General features: G+C 50.6%; 1 protein-coding gene across 14 annotated transcripts in view; it reads right to left on the bottom strand.

Annotated features, from left to right (window-relative positions):
* The window catches only part of AFDN (afadin, adherens junction formation factor), a 1,642,835-nt gene that overhangs the window by 953,198 nt on the left and 663,826 nt on the right, over positions 1–25,811 (bottom strand). For all 14 annotated transcript variants that reach the window (XM_078648844.1, XM_078648846.1, XM_078648851.1 and 11 more), the window contains one exon: positions 18,278–18,483. In XM_078648844.1, the coding sequence (XP_078504970.1) occupies positions 18,278–18,483 (206 nt within the window). The remainder of the gene's footprint in view (positions 1–18,277; positions 18,484–25,811) is intronic.

Genomic DNA, 25,811 nt, shown 5'->3' with positions numbered 1-25,811 from the left:
CAGTCCACCGGGTCATCCGTCAGCCGAGCCCACCCTAGCCCAGTTTTCACGCACTCCCATACATACCTCAGCCGCCCACAGTCATTCACAGTTGTGAAAGTTTCCCAATGAATAATGAGAGTGAAGAAAGGGTGAAGAAAGAATAGAAGAGATAGAGAGCCAAGAGAGGGCATATGGAAAGAGAAAGAAAAGTAGTAGAGGGGGGGATGTGAGGCATTGCCCATCCGCACAATCACTATGACCATCCGGGCTGCTCCCACTGTTTGTGAGGAGAGGGGAAGAGAGAAATGAGACACCTTCATATTTCCAATCCAACACACCACATAAAGAGTCACGGCATGCGCTATGACCTCAGCAATACCCTTATCAAGTTTCCTCCGTTCACCACTATGTCAGCTATGCATGAACTCATGCAGGGTCTGTGAACTGCAGGGTATCTTCACCCACTTCACCCATGCTTGTGTCCAAGCCAGTGGCCATCACTACCTCCACCAGAGCCCTGGCAGAGTCCTGTTCAGCTCGCTGGGTGTCACAATCACTCCTGGGAGATCTCCTTCTCTCGCCACCCGAGTCCGCTCCCTCCAGCTCCAAGGTCCCATCACGCTGCACCACCACCCTCTGTGCTGATTTAGAGTTTTTCTGGATCTCCCAGCAGGGTTTTTACTGTCCCTGTTTGAGGATTAGTGGGGGTCTTCCAGTCACTCGTCCCTTTCGTAGAACCCTCCTTTCGCCACGGACCTCCAACCAGACCCATACTCCTTCTGGTGTAGTAAAAAACTGTGCACGGTCTGCATGGAGGACCTTCAGCTTCGCTGGTTAAAGGAGCATGTAGTGGAGATCCATTACACGCAACTTTTGTTTAACTCCAAGGTAAGATGCCCTTTGTTGTAGGACCAGCCGAGTGTATTCTGGGAATATACACATTTTTCCGGTTCTCGAAGGCCGGATCTCCATCTCATCCAGCCGCCTTGAGGATACCATCACTATCCCTGAAATTTAAGATCTTGGCAATGATAGTCCTGGGCAGAGTACACGGCTGCGGGGGTGCAGTGAGCGCTCGGTGTGCTCACTCCATTATGAAAATTGAGGAAAGGTCGGCCATGGGCAGTGCCTCTTTGAGCCATTTTTCTAGGAAGAGTTATGGCTCTTTTCCTTCAACCTCCACCGGAAAACCAATGAAGCGCTGATTACATATCCGTGACTGTCCCTCAGCATCTTCCGCACGCGCTCCAAGGACACTGTCTTTTGTGAAAGCTCATTGAGTGTCACCTTGAAGGGCGAAGCCTCCTGCCGCAATTCACTGACCATCTATTCTGTGGCTAGCAATGGATCCAGCAACTATGCGAATATCCGCAAGCAGCAGTCCAACATCCAGAGAGACAGTGTAAATTTTTGCCTGCACCCTTGCGCTTGAGGATTCTATGGCTGCCAGTATTTGAGTTACCGTGGGTTCAGGTTGTGCAGGGCCACCCCATCGCAGTCGACATCGCAGGCAACGTGTCAGTCTTTGAGCTGTAAATTGGGCCATCTTCGTTTCTTGGGCAGCCCGCAGACAATCCTTGCCCATTGCTTCGCAGCCTACTGAACCAACCAATCGGCTCCAAAACTGATACCCTTGTATCTGCGCACGGGTTGAAAGGTTGAGTCATGTGGTGTGCTTGTGCGTAGCACAGGCCCTTGGAGGTATGTGTCTCCGCATCTGGTATGTTGGCCACCCACCAGTCTGCTGAGGCTAGGGCGGCTGAATACGATGCAGGTCACCCCACAAACTCGCAGTCAAAAACTGTGGGGGGAGGGGTGAAGCAACTCTAGTTCGCCAGTGTCACTCGGGACCTAAGTTCGACTTGCAAAGCCACCTTCAGCCCATATTCATCGCCAAATCACCTGTTTGCATGCTGCGTGGTGCGACCTTCCAGTTCCGACTCTCCAGCTCAAGTAATACCCCCCATGTGCACTCAGTTCTGGCGTGTATGGGGGCCTTGTGTCCAATCCCAACAGTCACTCGCACCCTGCTCCGTGGGTAGCCTATTCCACTCAATATTCATCAATACTGCATGTGAGGTCCAGCATTCCAGTTCCTCCCATGGCTGCTTTAGTGACGCAGCAGCAAGCCTCGGCAAGTAACTCTCCCCCAGAACCCAAGAGGAGAGGGGACGGAAGAGACCAAGATCCACTCGGCAACTCAGCCCAAATGCAGCCCGTCTGCACGCAGGCCCCCCGAGGATGGAGGGGGAAGGGCAAAAGAGAGCAGGGAGGCCCCGGTCCACGGCCTAGACTTGCTGACGAGATTGCCCGCCACAGCCCCTCCCGGCGTTCAGCACAATCGCCTTGTCGCACTCGATCTAAACAGGCGGGGGTAGGAAGAATACACCCCTCTGCATATCCTGGGCAGGAGCGTCTCGACTGGGCAATGACCGCAGCCGCCTCAGGACACCCCCGCACCCAGTTCCAGACGCTGAACCTCGCTCCTACCCCAAATCCACGGGTCCTCGATCAGACGAGTAAGTCCACGAGCACCTGGGCGGTACAAGCACCGGGGAGGCAGGTCCGTCTTCTTCTCAACCGAGCCCCTTCCGAGCAGGATCCCACGGCGTCAGCGAGGCCCGCCACACCCACCTCCACCAGCAGCACGGCGCCAGCCCAGGTCGCCGTCCATCGCCTCCTCCGAAACGGCCCTCGACCATCGGAGCCCATCGATACTGGACTGCCACCTTCCCCTCAAGGGGATGGGGGGTCGAATCTGGGTAAGTAGAGACCGAATAGGCAGGATCTCGTAGAATTTTTATGCGGGTGGGCGCGGAGCTCCTTTAGGCAGCATCCGCTCCTGTCGCCATATTGGCCATGCCCCCTGTTGCTTTGTTAGTAGGTCCTTGTCCGCTCTGATTTTGATTATCTGTCCCTTAGACAGTTCTAGCAGACTTGAGTATCTTGTTTGTTTGGCCCATTGTGCAGCAATGAGAATTAGGTTTGTCCCTGTTTGTCTTGCTTTTTCCAGAACTATTTGGATTAGAGGTATTGGTGGAAAAGAGTATGCAAATGTCCCTGACCAATCTAGTGGCAGGGGATTCCCCTTTGACAGGTGGTGAGGAAACCTCAAGGCAAAACTGGCATTTCTTGTACTGTATTGTCGCAAATAGGTCTATTTCAGGGGTTCCCTAGAGTTTGACAATGTATTGTACTGTCTTGTGTTTCAATTCCCACTCGTAGGAGCAGTTGTTCTGTCTGCTCAGAAGATCTGATATTGTGTTATATACTCCTGGTAGATGTATTGTTTGCAGATTGATTCTTTAAGAAATTGCCATTGCACGATCTGTTGTGCTAGCTTGCTTAACGGAAATGACTTCGTGCCTCCTAGTTTGTTGAGGTAGAACATTGTGGTGGTGGTGTCCGTTTGAATCAAGGCAGTCCTTGTGCGGATGTGTTTCTGGAACGTTTTCAATGCTAGGAATACTGTTTCAATTTCCAAGTAATTGATGTGTTTTATGGAGTCAAGGTTGTTCCACTGACCTTGTACCTTCAGTTGTTTAAAGTGCGCTCCCCATCCGTTGAGGGAATGCCTCTATAGTGATTGTCACAGAAGGAGTTGGGTTTTTGAAAAGTCTCCCTTGTGCTATGTTGTTGGATGCCCACCATTGTATTTCTGCTTGCAGCCTGTGCGTAACAACCACTAGATCCTCCCACTCCCCTTGGCTGGTGACCAGTTGTTGGTAAGCCATTCATGGATGGGGCACATATGTAGGCAGGCATGAGGAATGAGTGGGATGCATGACGCCATCATGTCAATGAGCTTCATGACTTTCCTCACTGTCAGAGACTGACCCTTCGTGTAGATGGAGGTTTCTTGTTTGATCGCGTGTATCCCTTTTTTGGGTAGGGTTTTCCTGTGCGAGTTTAGTCTTTCACCTAACAAAAAGTATTTTCCCTTTCTGGTTTTGTGGAGGATTTCTTGTGATGTATTGAGAATCCTAATTAATGGAGCATGTGGACTGCCGTTTGAACATGGCTTGTGATGTATTCCTATAGGTTCTGTATCGATCCCCCTATTCCTGACCCTATTCTGGTTAACAAGTTAACTAGCAGCCAGCCCATGAGGCAGAAAACCCCCATGATACAGGAACGTGTTATCTGATTAGGTCATAACGCTTGCCATCTAATTAGACACGCGATATTCCTCCAGCCCCTGATAAGGCATACGGAGTTCTCAAAACAAATCAAACCTATGTCAACCTGGAAAAACCCTGCGGCCATTGTTTTGATTTCATCGAGAACTTCAGCAAAAGAATGTGCTAACGACCAAGTCGTATGACATCCTTATTGACGTATCTATGTCAATCCTTACGTCAATCTCGGCACCTTAAAGGTATAAATATTACCGATATTGCCCTATGCAAAAACACGCGGTGGTGACGAGATCGGAGCAGCCAGACTTGCCGAAGCCCAGAGCAGAGCAGACCCCGCTGGCGCAGCCCCGCCTTCCTGACGCGCTGAGAACGAGACGCTGGCCTTTCTCCTGCCGAGAAATCCAGCTCCGGCGCTTCCGGGTAGCCCTCGCAGGCAGCCTGGAATATCGAGACCAGAGACGAGAGATACCATCCCTCATTCATCCTAGATTCCAGGTACAGAACTGAATAACCCCTTGCAGAGAATTCTTTTAGTCAGTCACTTGGCAAACCCAAAATGTTAAGTCTAATATCGACAGTAGTAGACCTAGTTAACGTCTGGTCTAGGCCTATACTATTGAAGGTATTATTCCAATGCGCAGAGCCTATTGGGATAATAGGAACTACACTACATGGCGCCCAACGTGGGGCGCCATGTAGTGTAGTTCCTATTATCCCAATAGGCTCTGCGCATTGGAATAATACCTTCAATAGTATAGGCCTAGACCAGACGTTAACTAGGTCTACTACTGTCGATATTAGACTTAAAGTTTTGGGTTTGCCAGCTAGCTCAGAGTTCACTAGAAACTTTCTTGTCTATCCAGGGAGGTTCAACTCCTCCTTGTCTATTCGAGAAAGTTTCTAGTGAACTCTGAGCTAGCTGGCAAACCCAAAACTTTAAGTCTAATATCGACAGTAGTAGACCTAGTTAACGTCTGGTCTAGGCCTATACTATTGAAGGTATTATTCCAATGCGCAGAGCCTATTGGGATAATAGGAACTACACTACAGGCTGAGACATGTTTGTTTTGTGTTTGCCTTTATAAGCCAGTCGTCCAGGTATGGGTAGACGTACAATCCATCCTTTCGCAGGTGTGCCGCGAATGCGGCTAGGCACTTGGTGAAAATATGTGGAGCTGATTTTATCCCGAAAGGGAGTACCTTGAACTGGTAGTGTGTTTACTTGTGTAGGAACCAGAGATATTTTCTGTGGTTTTTATTCATGGGGATGTGTAAATAGGCGTCCTTGAGATCTATTGTTGCCATGTAATCTCCTTTTTGAATTTGTGGGATTATTTCCTGCAGTGTAGTAATTTTGAAATGCGGGGTCAAGATGAATTTGTTTATTAACCTTAGGTCCAGGATTGGTCTTAGTGATAGGTCCTGATTGGGGACTAGGAAATACGGGGAGTAGTTTCCTTTAAAAATGTCCTGTTCTGGTACCAATTCTATTGCTTGTTTTTGAAGAAGGTCTTTAATTTCTGGACTTAACTGTATGTGTTCTGATTTGAGGTACCTCCTTATTTTTGGTGGGTCTGCTGGTGGTGTTTTGTCAGTTCTATGCAATACCTGTATTTTACCAAATTAAATATCCACTTGTCTGTGGTGATCTTTCACCACTGTTGTACGTACTGTGATATTCTGCCTGCCAATGGTGTTGGGTGTGGGTCTTTTCCTTTGCAGGGGCCAGTTAGAGCCACTCACTCCTCCCCTAGAGGGCTGGCCTCTGCCTCTTCCTTGAAAGGACTGCTTTGGTTGTTGTTGAGAACCCAGGTATCCTGCTTGCTGGCTCGTTTGTTGACCATTTCCCTGACCCTATTGTTGATGTGACATTTGCTGTCCTTTAACAAAGGCTCCTCTTTCTGTGGGTTTTCTTCTGTTAAACCCTCCTCTTTTGAAGGTAGTTCTTTGTTGTAGGGCTCCCATGGCTCTTGCAGTTTCCTTATCTTTTTTATTCTGCTGGAGAGATTCATCCACTTCTTTTCCAAAAAGTGCCTTCTCTGTAAATGGTCTGTTAATGATGGAGGTTTGAACATCCTGCATAAAACCGGATATTCTAAGCCAGGCATTCCTTCTTAGAGTGGTGCCTGTGCACAAGTGTCTGCTGCATCGAGCGCTGATTTAAGGCATGTGTTAGCAATGTTTTTGCCTTCTTGGACAATAGATTTAGCCCTTTTCTAGTCCTCTTCGGGGAGCTTGTAGATGAGCTCCTCAATGTCAACCCATTGCTGGTGTGCGTACCTGTTCAGCAGGCAATAGAGTTTGCGATGCGCCACTGAATCACTGCTACCTTTTCCATTTTTCTGCCTACCATATCCACACGTTCGCTTTCTTTCTCTGAGGTGGTCAACTGTTAGCGAGGGCATTTCCTCTTCTCCTGGCCGTGGTAACAATGATGGGAGTTAGGCACTGTGTTTCCCTGGATATACTCAGGGTCCTTGAAAGATGGTTTGTACTTCTTTTCGATCCTTAGTGTTACCCCCCTGCTTGAGGCTGGCTCCTTAACCCCTTCCATGCTGATGACGGCCCCCATCCGTCATGCATCACGGTGCTCGTGTGCTTATGACGGCTGGGGGCCGTCATAAAGCCATTCACTCTTTAAAACTGCCGCACAGCAGCAGAATCGGCCCAGCATGGAAGGGGTTAAAGGCTTTGTTGCCTTGGTCCAGGATGCTTAGTAGCATTGGTAGGTATTATGTCCCCTTGTTGGCTGGGACGTGTGTTTCTAAAATGTAGCATGCGTCTCCCTTTTCTCTTCGAGGGGAACTTCGAAAGCATCAGCTGCTCTTTTTTAACTGGGGTGGCAGAGTGGGCTAAAGAACGGTGATGGATTAAACCCAGATCTGTTGACTGGGTGTGAGTGTTTGATTGGTTCAGATGCTCCATCCATCACCACCCCCTTTTGTACCGCTTTTTTACTAGGCCGTTGTAGAAGGCTATGTCATCTGGTGGGGATGCTTTTGAGGGATAACAGCATATCTCCTCCTCTGGGCTTTCAGTGTAGAGGTCCTTACATGTGTCCTGTTAGAAGGGGCAATCTCAGAGGGCCAGGTTATGCTCACCCGGTCACCCCAAGACCCACCTCTCCCACAGATCTTGCCGAGTCTTATCGTGAGGTCCTCACCGGGGAGGACTTCGAGTCTAAGATCGTACACACTGAGCTCACACCACACTTACGAACAGACACCACACCGTTGGGTTCTTAGTAACAAGTTCTTTATATAAGAAATAAAAGAAGGCAGCACTCATATGTACACAGTGATCGACGGATCACGAAGTCGTTGAGGGTTCAGGAAGGGGGAAGCGGGACAGTCTTTTAGTCTCTGGGGCAGTACGGGGCATACCCTACGCACAGCTCTCAATCCTCGAGCCGGGGGGTACGGACGATGATGGTCGTACTGGCTGCTTCACCTCCGTCGAGTCGGCTCGGTCGTGATAGTGGTCTCGATGGTCCAGCCGGACCAGAGTACTCCTCGAGCCGCGACGAGGTCAGCAGGGCTCGATCGGGAGAAGTTCGTGGGGAGCCGCGACAGCGTCAGCAGGGCTCCGATGGTCTTATAAGTCGAGCCGCGACAGCGTCAGCAGGGCTCCGGTGGTCTTAGAGGTAGAGCCGCGACAGCGTCAGCAGGGCTCCGATGGTCTTATAAGTCGAGCCGCGACAGCGTCAGCAGGGCTCCGATGGTCTTATAAGTCGAGCCGCGACAGCGTCAGCAGGGCTCCGATGGTTCAGTTCCTGGTTGCGAAGAGGGAGCCGCGACAGCGTCAGCAGGGCTCAGAGGTTCCAGATGAGCTCTTCTTAGGGTCAGCCGCGATCAGATCAGCAGGCTTCAGGTCCAAGATACAACTGCCCGCTGGTTGTCAGGCGGGCCCAGATATAGTCCGTTAGCCCTTTGATGTCCGGACCCTCGCAGGCGGAGGTCGCAAGCCCTGGGGGCTGGTCGTTGGCGAGGTCCGGCGGTTGGCTCTTTGATCCTTTGAAAAGATGGGTCCGGGAATTCCCAGACGCCCAGCGGGTCTGGAGCCAGAACTCGGGGAGGCCAGAGGTGCGATCGAATCTGGCCCACAAGGGAAGGCCAGAGGTGTGAGAGAAACCAGGCTCCCCGGAGAGGCCGGAAGTGCAATCGAAACTTCTTGGTCTTATCTCACTCAGGGCCCTTTACCCCCCAGCCGGGACTGGCGCGCCGTTGGAGTCTGGGTTTCGCTGGGGGCCGAGGTCACGCTAGGCCCAGGGAGGCAGGGATGCCGGAAGGGAAGATGGCATCCGGGCCTTGTGGGGCATCCAATGTTAAGTGCTCGGAGCCGGGCGTGGGACGGGAAAGGCAGGCCTGGTCGAGGTGCTAGGGGGATCTAGGCTTAACTGGAGTAGGGCGACCAGGCTCGGGGTGCAGGCTACGCTAACAGGGGGGCTGCGCAGGGGATGCGGGGTACCGGACTACGCTCACGGGATGCGGAGGGACAGAGGCGAACCACGCCACGAGGTCGGGTCCAACACGCGTCCCCCCCAGCTGAAGGCGGGGAGAACTACCCATCCTCTTGGGGGTTCTCTTCGCTGAGGCGGAAAAATCGGGACAGGCCGTCTGCGTTGGCGTGGTCAGCACCAGGCCGGTGCTCAACAGTGAAGTCCATCCCCTGGAGGGAGATGGACCAGCGCAGCAATTTGGGGTTCTCCTCTCTCATCTGCATTAGCCACCGGAGGGGTCGGTGGTCGGTCTGGACCCGGAAGTGAGTACCGAACAGGTAGGGCCTCAGCTTCTTCAGGGCCCAAACCACCGCGAAGGCCTCCCGCTCGATGGTGCTCCACCTTTGTTCTCGAGGGAGTAGCCTCCGGCTAATGAATGCTACTGGTTGGTCTAGGCCGCTCTCGTTCACCTGGGATAGAACTGCTCCGATGCCATGCTCGGACGCGTCCGTCTGAACGCCAAATTCTCGGGAGTAGTCGGGGGCAGTGCACATGGCGTCTTTCAAAGTTTTGAACGCCTCTTGGCAGGTGGGGGTCCAGCTGACTTTCTTCGGCTGGTTCTTGGACGTTAACTCCGTGAGGGGGGCTACGATGCTGCCGTACCCTTTGATGAACCTTCGGTAGTACCCCGTGAGCCCTAGGAACGCCCGTACTTCCGTCTGGGTCGTGGGGGCCTCCCAGGCCACGATTGCATCGATTTTGGGCTGGAGGGGGGCTACGAGGCCGCTTCCGACCTAGTGCCTGAGGTAGACGACGGACCCTTGTCCGATCTGGCACTTGCTTGCCTTAATGGTGAGACCGGCCCTTCTCAGGGCCGTCAGCACCGCCCAGAGGTGCTGGAGGTGCTCGGGCCAGTGGGAACTGTAAACTGCGATATCGTCCAGATACGCAGCACTGAACTCTTCCAACCCCGCCAGTACCTGGTTTACCAGCCTTTGTTAGGTGGCGGGGGCGTTTTTCATCCCGAAGGGCATCACCCGGAAATGGTAGTGACCATCCGGGGTGGAAAACGCGGATCTTTCCTTAGCTCCCTCGGTGAGGGCGATCTGCCAGTATCTGCTGGTCAGGTCGAACGTGCTAAGGAAGCGAGCAGCCCCGAGGCAATCAATGAGCTCGTCTGCTCGGGGGATGGGATGTGCATCGGTTCTGGTGACTGCGTTGAGCCCGCGGTAGTCGATGCAGAACCTCAGCTCGGGAACAGTGCCGGGGGCAGCTGCCTTCAAAACCAGGACCACGGGGCTAGCCCATGGGCTGTCAGAGGCTTCGACCACCCCGAGAGCTAGCATCTTAGAGACTTCGGCCTTGATGCAGGCCCGCACTCTGTCAGGGACGCGGGAGGCTCTATGCCGTACTGGTGGGCTATCCCCGGTGTCCACGTCGTGGACGCACCAGCTGGTGACACCGGGGATGAGGGAGAAGAGGTCCGAGAACTGTCCCAGTAACTGGCGACAGTCCTCACGCTGCTCGGGAGAGAGGGAGGAGGAGAGACTCACACCCTCTACGGAGCCATCTTTTTCTTTCACGCACAGGAGGTCGGGGAGAGGCTCCGTTTCTTCTTCTTCTCCATCGTCCGTGGCGAGGAGCAAGTTAAACTCGGACCGGGCGAAGTGGGGCTTGAGGCAGTTCACGTGTAGGACCCTCAAGGGGTTCCGGGGGGACTGCACATCAATGAGATATGTCACCTGACTCTTATGTTCCACCACCTTAAAGGGTCCTGTCCACTTGTCCTGTAGGGCACAGGGCTCCACGGGGGCCATCACCCAGACCTGCTGCCCGGGCTGAAACTCGCCCAGAGTGGCATTCTGGTCATACCACCGTTTCATTTCTTCTTGACTAGCCTCGAGGTTGGCCTCGGCCAGTTCTCGGAACTTCCTAGTCTGGTTCCTGAGGGCCAGGATGTATCGAAACACATCGGGAGGGGGCTCTAGGGCCGCCGTCTCCCACCCTTCCTTAACCAGGCTGAGGGGTCCCCTGACGGGGTGCCCGTAGAGGAGCTCGAAGGGGCCGAACCCAAGGGACTTCTGGGGGACTTCACGGTACGCTAAGAGGAGACAGGGAAGGAGGACGTCCCACTTACGCCTCAGGGGCTCTTCGAGACCCATGATCATTCCCTTGAGGGTCCGGTTGAATCGTTCCACCAGACCGTTACTCTGGGGGTGATATGGGGTGGTGAATTTGTACGTCACCCCACATTGTTGCCAGAGGGACTTCATGTATTTCAAGATGAAGTTGGTCCCTCGGTCGACTTCCCGGGGGAATCCCACCCGAGAGAAGATGGCCATGAGGGAACGCCCCACTACGGGGGCCGTCACCGTTCGGAGGGGAATGGCTTCGGGGTAGCGGGTGGCATGGTCCACCAGGACAAGGATAAAGCGGTGACCCAGGGAGGTCCGGGGGTCGAGGGGGCCCACGATGTCGATTCCCACCCGCTCAAAGGGGGTACTGACCACGGGGAAGGGTTGGAGGGGGGCCTTGCGCTTCCCTCCGCTCTTTCCGTTGGACTGACACGTGGGGCAGGACCTACAGTGGGCCTCCACATCGGAGCGCATGCCCGGCCAGTAGAAGTGGGTGACTAGGCGGTGATACGTTTTATCTTGGCCCAAGTGTCCCGCCAGGGGCACGTCGTGGGCCAGGTTCAGGAGGAAGCCGCGGAAGCGTAGGGGTACCACCAGCACTCGGGCTGACCCTAGCTCGGCAGACTTTTGCTCGCTGTACAAGAGGCCGTTCTCCCAATAGACAAAGTGGGAGCCGGACTGGTCACCGGGGGCCTGGGCGGCGGCCTGCTGCCGCGGCCCAACCAAGGATGGACAGGAGGTCTGTTCTAGGCAGAATTCTTCTCGGGACGGTCCCCCTTCCTGGCGCCACTGGGCCAGCTCAGGAAGGTCGTCCAAGCTCGGGGTCGGTTCGACGATAGGGCCGAGGGGGCCTGCGTCGGGTGGGAAGCTTTCTCCGGGGGACAGCTCAGGGGTCTCAGAGGGTGCAGGGTCCTCGGGGGTAGCCGGTGCTGCCTCTGGGGTCGCCCCTCGGGCGGTCATCGACCGGGTGTTCACACAGGCCCATTCGGGCAGGCCCACCATCTCCAAGTGGGTCCTTTTCTCAACCCGCTGCCATGGGGAGCTCTCGAGATCGTTGCCGAGCAGGCAGTCCACGGGCATGTCGGAGCGGACCGCCACTCGTAACTCTCCGGAGATGCCCCCCCATTCGAACGGGACTTGAGCTATCCGGCAGGTGCGAACGGAGTTATCCGCTGCGATCACCCCCCAGGAGATGTGGGGAACAATCTGGGCTTCAGTGACTAGGTGTCGTTTGACTGCGGTGATACTGGCCCCGGTGTCCCGGAGCGCCCCTATGTGGTGGCCATTGACAGTCACCTGCTGTCGGTACTTCTCGGTGTTGTCGGGCAGGGGGGCTCCTGGGACCATCTCCCTATCACCCAGGGAGACTAACATCATGGCTGCGGGGTCAGCTCCTTCGAACTCCTCTTCCCCCTCCTTTTCTAGGGCTACCGAGGTGATGTGGCGCACGGGGGGCCCTGCAGCGGCAGGCTTCTTGAATAAAGGGCAGCGGGGGTCAATGGCATAGTGCCCTGGTTGCTGGCAATGGAAGCAGGCTTGGCTTACTCGGGGCCCTGGCTTGGCTGGGGGGAACCCTGCGCGCGCTGTGGGAGGCAAGGTGCCGGGCTGGTTTCTGGGGGGACTGCGCGGGGACCCTACCTGGGACCCTCTCTGTCTGTTCTGATTCCCCCCTCCCCTCTGGCGGGAAGATCCATGTTCGTTACGGCCAGAGTCTCCCCCGGGGCCCCGGGGTACTCTGGTGCTCACCCAGCGATCGGCCTCGACGGCCAGCTTACGGGGGTCAGCCAACTTGCTGTCCAGGAGGTGCTGTCGGAGTTCCACAAAGCAGTTCAGGGACAAATGTTCGTAGGCAATGAGGTCGATGAGCCCCTCGAAGGTGGATACTTTGCTGCCCTTGATCCACCCTTCCAGGGCCCGGCTGTAGAAGTTGACATATTCCACCCATGTGGTGCCGGGGATCTTCTTACATTCTCGGAAGCGTTGGCGGTACATTTCAGGGGTGAGTCCGTACCTTGTGAGGAGGGCCTCCTTCATGTGGCTGTAGGAGGTCTGTTCGGCGGAGGGTAGATCGAGCAGGGTGTCTCTCCCCTCACTCAAGAATCGCCCCCACAGCCCGGCTCCCCAATCTTTCTGCGGAACTCGGTGGGAGGTCATGGCGACCTCGTAGGCCCTGAACCATTGTTGGATATCATCATTTTTATAATATTCTTTGACCACATCTTTGGGGATGTGGACCTTGGGTTCCGGCGGGGGAACGGACTCTCGGGTCGCCGATGTTCTGTGGTCTTCGGTCCTGGCTTTTAGTTCGATCTCCTTCATGCTGCGCTCGTGCTCCAGCTGGTGTCTTTTCCCTTCGTGTTCTCTCTGGAGTTTCTTCTCCTCCAGCTCTCGCTGGAGTTTCTTCTCCTCCAGTTCTCCCTGCAGCCGCAGCTGCTCAATGGCTAGCTTCTTCTCGGCCAGCTTGAGTTCCCCTTCCATCTTCAGACGGGCTAGTTCTAGCTCGTGGGTTCGGTTGCGTTCTCGGTCGGTCATCTCTTCTCGAGACAGACCTCTCTCTGTGCTGTGAGTCCGTGTCGGGGACTCTGCTCTTTCTTGCTCTGGGGCGTGGGTTTCGGTCAGGGGTGCTCCCCCTCCATCGGCTTCTGTCGGTGCTGGAGGTTGTGCTCCGGCCTCCACCCAGGCGGTTAGGGCTTGATGAAAGTCTTCTTTGGTGTTTAATCCCGTTGTCGGGATGTGGAGATCTTTGCAGAACTGCTTCATTTGTCGGTGCGTATAGTCCTTCAGGAGCTCCACCCGGAAGGTAGTCTCGTCTTCCGCGATGCTCATGGTTGTTCTTCTTTGTTCGGGTAGTGTGTCAGTACTGTACGATCCCTAGACGTAGGTTCTTATCGCGCGCTGCCACCAATGTTAGAAGGGGCAATCTCAGAGGGCCAGGTTATGCTCACCCGGTCACCCCAAGACCCACCTCTCCCACAGATCTTGCCGAGTCTTATCGTGAGGTCCTCACCGGGGAGGACTTCGAGTCTAGGATCGTACACACTGAGCTCACACCACACTTACGAACAGACACCACACCGTTGGCTTCTTATTAACAAGTTCTTTATATAAGAAATAAAAGAAGGCAGCACTCATATGTACACAGTGATCGACGGATCACGAAGTCGTTGAGGGTTCAGGAAGGGGGAAGCGGGACAGTCTTTTAGTCTCTGGGGCAGTACGGGGCGTACCCTACGCACAGCTCTCAATCTTCGAGCTGGGGGGTACGGACGATGATGGTCGTACTGGCTGGTACACCTCCGTCGAGTCGGCTCGGTCGTGATAGTGGTCTCGATGGTCCAGCCGGACCAGAGTACTCCTCGAGCCGCGACGAGGTCAGCAGGGCTCGATCGGGAGAAGTTCGTGGGGAGCCGCGACAGCGTCAGCAGGGCTCCGGTGGTCTTAGAGGTAGAGCCGCGACAGCGTCAGCAGGGCTCCGATGGTCTTATCAGTCGAGCCGCGACAGCGTCAGCAGGGCTCCGGTGGTCTTATCAGTCGAGCCGCGAAAGCGTCAGCAGGGCTCCGGTGGTCTTAGAGGTAGAGCCGCGACAGCGTCAGCAGGGCTCCGATGGTCTTATCAGTCGTGCCGCGACAGCGTCAGCAGGGCTCCGATGGTTCAGTTCCTGGTTGCGAAGAGGGAGCCGCGACAGCGTCAGCAGGGCTCAGAGGTTCCAGATGAGTTCTTCTTAGGGTCAGCCGCGATCAGATCAGCAGGCTTCAGGTCCAAGATACAACTGCCCGCTGGTTGTCAGGTGGGCCCAGATATAGTCCGTTAGCCCTTTGATGTCCGGACCCTCGCAGGCGGAGGTCGCAAGCCCTGGGGGCTGGTCGTTGGCGAGGTCCGGCGGTTGGCTCTTTGATCCTTTGAAAAGATGGGTCCGGGAATTCCCAGACGCCCAGCGGGTCTGGAGCCAGCACTCGGGGAGGCCAGAGGTGCGATCGAATCCGGCCCACAAGGGAAGGCCAGAGGTGTGAGAGAAACCAGGCTCCCCGGAGAGGCCGGAAGTGCAATCGAAACTTCTTGGTCTTATCTCACTCAGGGCCCTTTACCCCCCAGCCGGGACTGGCGCGCCGTTGGAGTCTGGGTTTCGCTGGGGGCCGGGGTCACGCTAGGCCCAGGGAGGCAGGGATGTCGGAAGGGAAGATGGCGTCCGGGCCTTGTGGGGCATCCAATGTTAAGTGCTCGGAGCCGGGCGTGGGACGGGAAAGGCAGGCCCTCGGGGTGCTAGGGGGATCTAGGCTTAACTGGAGTAGGGCGACCAGGCTCGGGGTGCAGGCTACGCTAACAGGGGGGCTGCGCAGGGGATGCGGGGTACCGGACTACGCTCACGGGGTGCGGAGGGACAGAGGCGAACCACGCCACGAGGCCGGGTCCAACATGTCCTCGAAATTTTCAGAGGCTTCTTCCTCTTCTGGCGCCTCGATATCTTCACTGCGAGGTTCGAGGGTTGGAGGTGCCTCGAGAATCTCCTCTTCTTCCACTTCTGCATCTTCCACTCCTTTGGGTTTGACATTGTCCGCTTCAGCGACAGGGATCTTACAAATTCGGAATTCCTTGAGGGAGGCATCAAACTCCTTTTTCTGGAGGGGTGTCGCCATTTCGGCTTCGAGCCATTTCTTGTTGACTTCAAGTGCTCTCTCGGCGTCGGATACCAGAGATTTTCTTTTCTTGTTCGTGCTTGCCTCTGGTTTCGATGGCATTGCGGTTCCCTACGGGGGTTCGTGTTTGATCCTTGTTTTCGGCGCCTTGTGCAATTTTTCCTCATCGGCGTCCTTGGTTAGGGTTCCGTGGGGTTCTTTGGATCACGGCTGGCCTTCGATCACCTTTTTCTTTGGCGTAGAGGCTGCCTTAGGCTGAGCCTTATTATCGTGGCCCTTTGCTTCCGATGGATATGTATGGTGTCTTACCTTATCCGTCATCTTCTCTGTATCCATCGCCATCTTTTTGTGGGCGTGAGTTTTTTTTCGGACTCTGCCTCTAGAATTTCGACGTCCGATCCTTCGTGCGTCAATTCTGCTGGAACTCCCTGGTCCTCTTAATCACTGGAAAAGCCCAGGTCCGTCATGGAATGTTTTTGCGATGCCATGGAAAAATTTGCATAGTGGGCCTCTCTTTGCTTTCAGCATGTCCTGAGAGTTTGCAGCTGGAACACTGCGCAGGCTTCACAGTATATCCTTATGGTCTTGGGGTAGGCAGAGGTTGCACACGTCGTGTGGATCATGTTGTGCGATTTCGTGGTGGCACTCGGGGCAGAATTTGAAAGGGGTATTTTCCATGGCCCCTACCTCGCCATTTGTCGACTATGAATGTCTTCGGTATTAGGGGTGTCGTTCTCTGAGTTGAGCTTTGCTCTTCGGTTGAGATGTTGACGTTGGTTTTCCACTCGAAATCTCGACTTATCTTTTCCATTTCTTTTCCTGAAAACTTTGGAGAATCCCTTCTTGCTTCCAGACCCAATGGTGGAAAGAAGAATCTGAAGATGGCCACCATGCACAACAACCTCCAGGGCGCTGTCTGACGTCACACAGGGGACATACCTGGCACCAAATGGTTGTCAACAACGCCCAAAACGAAGAAGAAAAAAACAAAGACCATTCCGGACCCAACACCTAGATGGCGGAATGATGCCCGGCATGTGAATCCAGAAAAATATTCACGCTGCAAAACCTAAGGGTTCTGATTACAATCTGCACCTCTTCTTCCGAAACTGGTCTCTAGAATTTCTCCATCTGCCACACCATGGGTTTAGGATCTTTAATATTTACTAAGCTTTTCTGGAGGAAGTCTCTCCAATCACATAAGGAGAAGTATTATTTAATACATTCCTCCTTTTTTCTCCTCCTGTTCTTAAAATGAGTCTCCTTAATTTCTTTAACATACGCCTCTATCGTCTATTAGTTGGCATGCCAGATGCATTCCCACTTTATTCCCAGCTATATAGGAGAAATGTCCCACATGAAGAAGCACAAGCTCAACTCTATCATATATATATTCATGCAGGAGTATGTCTGATGGTCACTGGAAAAGAAAGTGTGATCCTATTACTAATAAGCTGCCTCCAAATGTCCCCAGAGTCACACCTTCATCCGCATGACCGGTCTCAATCACTATCCCAGACTCTGTGCATGCAACCTCACCTCTTTAGCAAGTGTTGCCAAGAAGCTCTGTCCAAAAGTGTCTTGGACAGTATTGGAAGAGAAGATCTTAGCAAACGTGGTTGGTTACCGAGCCGAAGAACCCCACATAATCTGTAATATTAGTTCCTCAACAGATTTGCTTTCTGACAACAGCGCAGAGAGATTTCACTTTAAATATTAAAACATTACTACCTCCATTTTGTTTGGGATATGCAGAGGAGCAGGAAGCCTCAGCAAATGTGTTGTATTTCATACAGTTCTGCTCACATTGCATTAAATGTGTTTCCTGCAAACAAAATTTGAATCCAGATGTAACACCAGTATGGCCTTCCATACTGTCCCTCTCTTCACCTGTGGATTGAGAGCTCTAACATTTAAAGAGACTTGCCACTCTGGATTCTTCAGACCAAACCCAGGAGACCACTGCTGTCACAGGCAGAATGCTGCTGTTACCTTGGCCACACAGCAGTTCGATCTCGCACCATCTAATTTCTACTACCTCAGTGAGTGCAAAATATCACCTTTCCCCTGAAGTTTGGGTCCCCCTGTCATCATCCATGGCACCTTCCACAAATTCAAGCCTCTGCACAGGCTAGATGGACTTTGGATGCTCAGGAACACATGGGGCTGGATACAAACTGAAGTAAAGCCACATCCTCTCATCTCACCATCTTGTCCATGCCCTTATTTAGTCCTTAACCAGAACCTGTTAAACTAATGTAGACGTGTTGCTTTAAAAAATGTTTGCTGTTTTGGAGAGAAAGTGAGGGGATGGTGGTCTGCTGTCCACTGCAGGCAATCATCCCTTTCTTCACAGCAATTCACAGGGAGCTGCAAAATGCAACCTGCCTAATAACCACTAGGCAGGTTTTTTGAGCCCCATGTGAATGGGTAACTTGCAGTGTGTCCTATTAGCACGTAGGTCGCATAGCAAATTCCACCCCCATTGTAAACCAGACTGTGTTCAATGTGAACATTTCTGGTTTGAGATCGAACAGAGCATGAGGCCCTTAGTATTTAATCAGTTTTAAGATCACTGTAGTCACATCAACAAAAGAGCAGTGCAAAACACAACAGGAGGTTGTTTATTGAAACAGAGGGCTGAACTTACATTAGATCATACTCACAGATGTTTGTAGACTTGCAAGACTAGTGCTTATACAAAGGAGAGCTGATCAAATCACGAAAGTATATAGTCTGTTTTACAGTTGAAATCATATATGCATGCAGAATTAGGTTACTCAATGCTTTTATGCTATAGCAGAGAAAAATATTCATGACATCCATCTACAACTAGCAGATTTAAATGAGACTATTTTGTCTATCAGAAAATGATTCTCTGTGCAAAATAACAGGAACCTTAGCAAGTGATATAACTATTTTAAAAGGTAGAGATAACCTTAACATACCTGAATAACCCCTTCCATCATGCTGACCATCTTATTAACTATGGCAATGACCTTGTGGGTGCGCTCCGCAGGGCTGATGTCTGGTCTGTATTGGTTAGACAGTACATAACGACACGTCATGTACAACACATAGGTTGGTGACAACTTAAAGTGGACGGTGGAACTGTTTGTATAGTTGATGATGGCAGACAAGAAGGCATCTTCGGCTACAAGAGTAAAAAAGTAACAACATTGAGAAGAAGACAATAACTGTACCATTACATGACTCCCCGTTTCCTTCAAAGTACAAATCTTAATTATTTCAATTCCACCAGTATCTGACAAGAATTGTATAGTTTCCATTTAATTTCAGCACTACCTGAATTTTCCAATGTTGCATCCACATACCTACTCATACTTTTAAATACAAAGGCTGATGTGACACGTTTTATTGATTTACTGAACACTGCAAAGCTTTGTTAGTTTTTCCGACACACACAAGGGAGTTTTTGAACAGCAAACAGGTCAACAAGACATCAGCCTCATTCAATTTAGATTCCTAGCTCAGACTGATATTTCAGTTTGTGAACTATTTCAGGAACTCTTCCAACAAGATAGTCTTAAACCTTATTTTTATAATTTGCACAATTTGCACAAAAATCACAGGACAAATTTACATCAATCCATAAGCTACTTGGATCCACTGCCATCTTAATGCATACATTTGCCAGTTTTATAAAACTGTGTGTGTATACCTTTCTTGTAAAGTTTTGCACAAATTAGATACATATAGCCAAAGCTATTAGCAATCATAACTTTTTAAGGACTAACTACCATAAATGTGACTGTCTCCGTAATATGTATGAATATTATATCAGGAAACTAGAGGTAAACCAACATTGTAGTTAAAATAGAAAATCTAACAAACATGGAAAAGCTAATTGATCTCGCTTTGCCAAAGCTGCTGGTATTAGTTTTGCCAATGCCTTCAGAACTTCAGCATAAGTACTGGCAAAGATCCAACAGCAGTGTATGGCCATCATGGCCATCTGGGAATATTATTCTGTATACTTCCAAGATGACTGCCTCATTACTTGTAGACACAATGTGAGGGCCATCCTGAAGAGCTGTAATAAATTATGCAAATTATTATTGATATTCTGTTCCAAGATGGCTACCAGAGTTCAAAATGGTCCGAGATGGGTTACAGCTGCTATTGGCTTCGCCAAAACTTGCCATGTGATTCTAGAGCATTAGGAAATTCCAGCACTGGAGGGGAGGAAGGAGAGCAGCAGAGAGAAATCGGGGGAGAGGGGGGAGGGGTAGAGATAGACATCAAGCCCTATAGGATTCAGTGTCACAAGAGTCAGGGGGGAGTTTGTGAACGGAGAGAAGTGGGAACGGAGGGAGACAGAGCAATTGAGAGACAGTGATGCCTAGGGTAACTGAGGCACCTGGGAGTGGAGATAGAGAGGGGAGAGAAAGAAAGGAGGAGGACATGCACTGGAGTGTTGAATAAGAAATGCCACATAAACATACAAAAATAAAAATGTATTAACACTAATATGAAACACTGCTTACAGTTTAACAGGTAAAACATTCCACAACAGACTTTTCTATGTAGACACTGTGCAGTACATTTGACCCTATTATCTATGTCAATCCACTTAAACTTTGACTTACTTGGAATGTTATAAACAGGACTTGAAAAACACACCCTACTCTTTGCAAAGGATCTAATCTACAGCCAAAAGGCCCAACCCACCAAACCTTCTACAGATTCTGGGTGGAAGGCCTGGGCTCTCGTTGGCCCTGTAACCAAGTCCTGTCCTACACAACCAAGATAAACATGCCATTTGGAACAAGATTCTAAACTGATTAGTATAAGATATCTCACTGTCTGGCTTGGCATAATGAGCAAATAAATGATCGACTAGAATGTCTCCTGAGCAATTACCTGTTGATGATTCAAGCATTCCATTAATCACTTCTCGATTTTGCTCCATGTAGGGGTCCATATTATCATAATTACTTCTAACAAAACTAGCAATCACACAGTTCTTTCTATTTACTGCCATTAGGAACCCGTTTAGTAGTAAAAGTGTTTCCCCCCCATTGGACTCATTTTAAATTATGGAGTAAATATCTGAAAAATTGTGTGTGTAAAGTATAAATTCCTTGATAAGCAATGTTATTATATTTCATTAAGTCTGACAGAAAGACAGCTTGTCAGTATTACCTAACTCACTAAATAAAAAATACCAAATAAAAAATGTGTACATATATACATACACATATGGCTTTAGGATCAGCTCTCTTCATCCACTGGTTAGTTCAAAAGTTATTCACATTTTGCGTCTGCTCACAACTGCATACAGCATGAGGGCAAGTGGTCTACCCACTTCAGCCAGTGGCACACTTGCACACAGTGACTACATCCATGTGATCAGATGGGCACAATCCTCTACAAGATATGCACTTACGTGCTATTGGCGGTGGGCCATTTTTTTTTACTTCCAATTCTTAATCCTTTATTTGTTTTCAGTCACCTTTGTGTGTCCATACTATTTCCTCAGGTTACAGTAATTCAAGATAAACATTTTTTATGCTATTAAGAATCATTGTCCTGCAATGTGCATTAAGACTAAAACTGGGTTTCTATTCCAGTCCAAGTACATCTGTCTGCTAGGAAGCTACCGTACTGTTCTAATAAAGCCTTAGAGTGTAAGAATTTGCTCTTCCCAACATGTGTTTCTCTTGGGGAGCACTAGGTATAGCATTTGAGTTTCCAGGATTTGAGAGACAACTCAATTTTAGTCCTCAAATCCATTTACTTTTCAGATAAGGACCCTCCCAGTGAGATCTCCCCATCTCACTGTCCTATAAAGAATTATCTTGGTACTCTCCATTCCAGCAGCCCAGTGCAATCCTCCCCCCTCAAATGAAGTACGCCCACCTCCAGCAGCCCCATTCTCTCTGCACTACCTGTAGCCGCGAAAAATTTGCAAAGAAGGCACAGTAGATTTGCCATTGAAAAACAATTACTCAATGATCCCTGTCCCCCAAGTCTCGCCCAACCATAAACAACCCCATGAAAAACCTCCAATTTCCTATGGTCCTAAAGCGTGAAGCATCTATTGTTTCCCACCTCAAAAAAATAACTGTCCTGTTCAATCTACAAAGAAAATCCTATATGGTATCCCTTCAACGCAGGCTCTTTAAATAAAAATCTTCAGGACCAAGTACTCATTGCCCCTGCAGCTGGTGCCCAAAAGATCAACCATGTTCGTATAGAATAGGAGTGGGGTGTCAGGTCCTTATCTCGCCACATCCTGCGGGGCAGGTGGTTTAGCATGATGTACCATGTCTGGCTACTTGGCCCTGGTGTCCTATACTTCGACCATACGAATTTCAAGCATTGTCAGTTGTCTGCATTTCTTGACCAGAACAGCCTCTGGCTACCTTCCAGCAATCGGGCTCTCTTCAAAGACCATTCAAGTCCTTGCCCTGGTCGTTACCTCCCTCTCTCTTGTTGAGCCTCTTCTTTTTTATGGCCCCCTTGCTTTCCGGGGCAGATTTTCTTACATGTGACTGCTGGGATATCCCAATGAGGGCTCTATGTTCTGCTGTCTAGTATCACAGACCTTGGTGTTCAAAAGACATTTTTTGAGTTAAGAAATCACTTTCAATTTGGCTACACTGCCCTCATCCTCTTCATATCATCAAATGAACTCTGCAGCTTCTGCACTAGCTTGGCATAGTCTCTTTATCTGTCATGAAAGAGGTTGTCAAGTAAATAGGTGGCACTAGAGGGAGTACATGCAATAAACGAAACAGGGAGAAATGTATTCTGCAGGGGTCAGTGTATACAGCCATCATTGCAGAAACCTTTTAGTCTGGGAGCCCTCTGCCCCCCCTCAGGTATTCCCAAGATGTGGAGATTATTTCACTGGGAGTACCGTTCTGTTGTCCTGAAGTCTTACAGATCCTCAAGTGCGCTCACCATCTGGCTACTCTCCCTGACCAACATTTTCAACAATTCTTGGTGTTAGCTTTAACAGGTCTATAACAACTATCTAATTCTGTGCTCATTGTCGAAGCTACAGGATAACTTTGGCATCTAAAAACTGTTTTTGTAAATCCCTTCAAATTAAGGATATCTTGTACAATGTGGGAGGACGTAGTCTAGTGAATGGCCCAAACTCAATAACTGATATGCTTTGATGATTAATACAGTGACTTGTCAATTCACTTCCTACCTTGTTCTTTATAGTTTGGCCAAGAATTTGGCCATCAGATCTGTTACTGTACACAAGTGCACTCAGTTTTCTATTTACAGCTCACACTATAGATTTTTGCACCGAGGATCTGGCTCAGCACCTAAGCTGATTTGTTTTTCTCGTAAAAGCCGCTGCACATCTACTAATTGTCAAGAACAAGAACAACAAAGACCCTTGCATTTCCATCCCTTTTGAGTCTCTTTTTCAGAATGTTTTGAGATAGAGTCCAGCATCTGAGATTAAAAATATAAGTATACTGTTTTTGATTCATGTCAACAGAAGATGCGAATGATAAAAGATTTGTGGTATAGTACTAGTTCTTCATAAAATGAAGCGCAAAAAGCCATGTTTCTGCAGAACGTCTTTGTTTTTCATTATTTAATTAACATCTTCATGAAAGCTAAAGATAAATCAAAACTGTAATAGTCAGACTACAATCAGGACCCAAGGCTAGCTGAATTATTGCTGGGGGATCATCAAACATCCATGAGCCTAACTAGCGCTCATTATTTAATTAGCAGTCTATCTGTGAAAGCTAATTCATACTAGAGCATTCTAATTGCAAGCAGTCATATTGTGTGCTAAACGTTGCAAAGCTCTGAGAATAAGCAATGCATGATTTTTTTTCATTTTCAATGACCTTTATTAAAGGCAATCAAGTAATGAACACAGCGTGATGCCTACAACCCTGGTTGGGCCGGCAGTGAAGAGACTGGCAGAGTCATCCGAGTAATCAGCATAGGAATACACAGCAAGTCGCCTACAACCACTTCGGGCCGGCAGCGTAACGTCAAACATTGCACGCAGGCTAAACAAGCTGCAGAAGGGCCTTCTAGCTGAGCAAGGCATGTGATTATGTAGAATGGTCAGGGGCATGTAATTTTGGTGTTCAGGGGCCCCGGGATGGTGCAAACAAGATGAGGAGTCGAGAAGCGTGGTCGCACCCCAACATGTATATCTGCCCCCAGGCATCCCTTGATGGGTTTGTTAATCCACTGTGTCAGATCTACTATGCGTTAGAATGCATGAGTGCTCCTTTGGCCAGGTTGGCATTTAAGGAAAAGGAAAAAGAGAAAAACAAGTAACAATAATTAAACAGAAGCGGTACAAGCTGCTGCGCGGTATGTGGCATGGGACGTCTAGTGTGTTCCATGCACTAACGTGTGGGGGGATTGGGGGGTGAGCAGAGTCCAGTGCAGCCGTAACCATTCGCAGAAGCGGAGTGAAAGTACCATTCAAGCGTTGGGAAAGAGTTGAATGGGGGGGGCTAAAGGAAGTGAACTCAATGAGCAATAAGTAAGAGATCAGTGGCTGCCAGATGCATTGAGATTTCTTTTCAGTGTATGTTATATTATGAGAGAGTCTCTCCGTTTCCAATATGTGGCACACTGATGAACCACTGGGCCACTGAGGGGGGCGAGGTTTGTTTCCATATACAAACTGGCGCACTGATAGGAGTAAGTGGCTTATGAGGGCCCAGTCCGCCCGGTCATTGCCGCCAGTGTGGAGGGACGTAAACCTAGTATTATAACGTGTTGCAAATGTGGGATCGGGTACCCCACTACGCCCTTAATGTCTCCCAGGACCTCCTTCCAAAAGGTGGTTATCACCTGGCAAGACCACCATATGTGATATAGAGTGCCTTCCTCCTTCCCACAACGCCAACAGAGGTTGAGGACTGTGTGGTAAATAGTAGCAAGACGAAAAGTCGTGTATTACCATTGGTGCATTAGCTTATATGCGGTTTCACGGGAGGCAAGGCTACGATACGTTTTGAGGATGTCCTTCCATAGCTTATCCCACTGTTTGGGAGAGAGTCCTCCCGTGGTGACAGATGGTCTGATATTTATGAGCACGCATCAGGGTAGAGTGCTGCAGCACCTGATCGGTTTTAGAGGTTAGTCCGCGGGTGCCCGCAAAGGCCCGCACAAGTTTCTCGAATTGGGTGAAGGGGCGCATCGCCGCTGTACGGATCTCGGGACAGAGAGCCAGTGCCTTAGTTGCATGTACTGATGTTGCGCCATGCCCGGCCGCGCATATTCGGATTGGTATGTATCAAATGTTTTAATGTTATCCCCTGCAAATAAGTCGCAAATCGTCTGACATTCCCCAGTGTTCCATCTACTGAACGCCTGTGTTGGGAGGCCTGGGCAGAATTCCTGATTACGTGTGATGGGGGTGTCGGGGACGTGTGATGGGGGTGTCGGGGACGGAAAAGAAGTTACCCCCTTTTTAACCTCAATTTTATCCCAGATCTCAAGTACTGTTTTGGCGGGTGCCGCGACACACGCACTTCGAGGTCGGGCGTATTTAGGCAGCTGAGCAAGGCACCACAATGGCCGGCCCGCCACTGCATGGTCTATGTGGAACCAATAAATCTCACTCTCCCGCACGACCCACTCGGAGATGTATCTCAAGTGGGCTGCCCAATAGTATTCCTGTAGGTTTGGGCATGCCAGGCCTCCTCTATCACGCGGGTGCATCAATAGTGAGCGTGCTACCCTCCGCCATTTCCCATGAAGGCCAGCAGATCACCCTGGAGCCACTGGATGTCAACCTGTGGGATCGGGGTTGGCAGTGCTGGAAATGGGTATAGAAGCCGCGGTAAGATGTTCATTTTAATAATGTTGATGCGTTCCAACCTGGAAGGGGTTTCCACCTCTGAAGGTCGGCTAGTACTGAGCGAGGGAGGATCGCCCAGTTTGTGCAGGACCAGGAGGCGAGCGTGGGAGTGATCTGAAGCCCTAAGTACCTGATGGGAGTCTGCCGTCCATTGAAAGGGGGGTCAGGCCCTACAGCACTCTAGCTTCGGGAGTCGGAATATTGACATTTAGCACAAATGATTTAGAGAGATTGATTTTGAAGCCGGAAACCGCTTCAAAGGCCTGCAGTCTTTCAACCACACATGGGAGCGAAAGTTCAGGTTGAATTGGCGTAGGCAGGAGGTCATCAGCAAACACGTTAATCTTGAGGAATTGGCCCCTAAGGATTAAGCCCTAGACCTCCTCTAGCTCTCTCACTCGGATGGCCATAGGTTCCACCGCTAGCGCAAAAAGCAGGGGAGAGAGTGGGCACCCCTGCCTCGCTCCCCGGTGCAGTGATATCGGTCCTGTAGCCCACCCATGTACCCGAATGCAAGCTGTTGGGGCCACATACGATGCCATGATCTTCGGGAAGTCCTGCCCAAATCCGATCTTAGTCAGCACGGCGCAGAGATAGGACCAGTCTACCCTGTCAAATGCCTTCTCCGCATCAAGCGAAAGAAGGCACATGGG

This window comes from Lissotriton helveticus, chromosome 6 (assembly GCF_964261635.1).
Source record: "Lissotriton helveticus chromosome 6, aLisHel1.1, whole genome shotgun sequence".
Lineage (NCBI taxonomy): Eukaryota > Metazoa > Chordata > Amphibia > Caudata > Salamandridae > Lissotriton > Lissotriton helveticus.
Note: the sequence above shows the minus strand (reverse complement) of the source record. Positions and strands in the feature narration are given on the sequence as shown.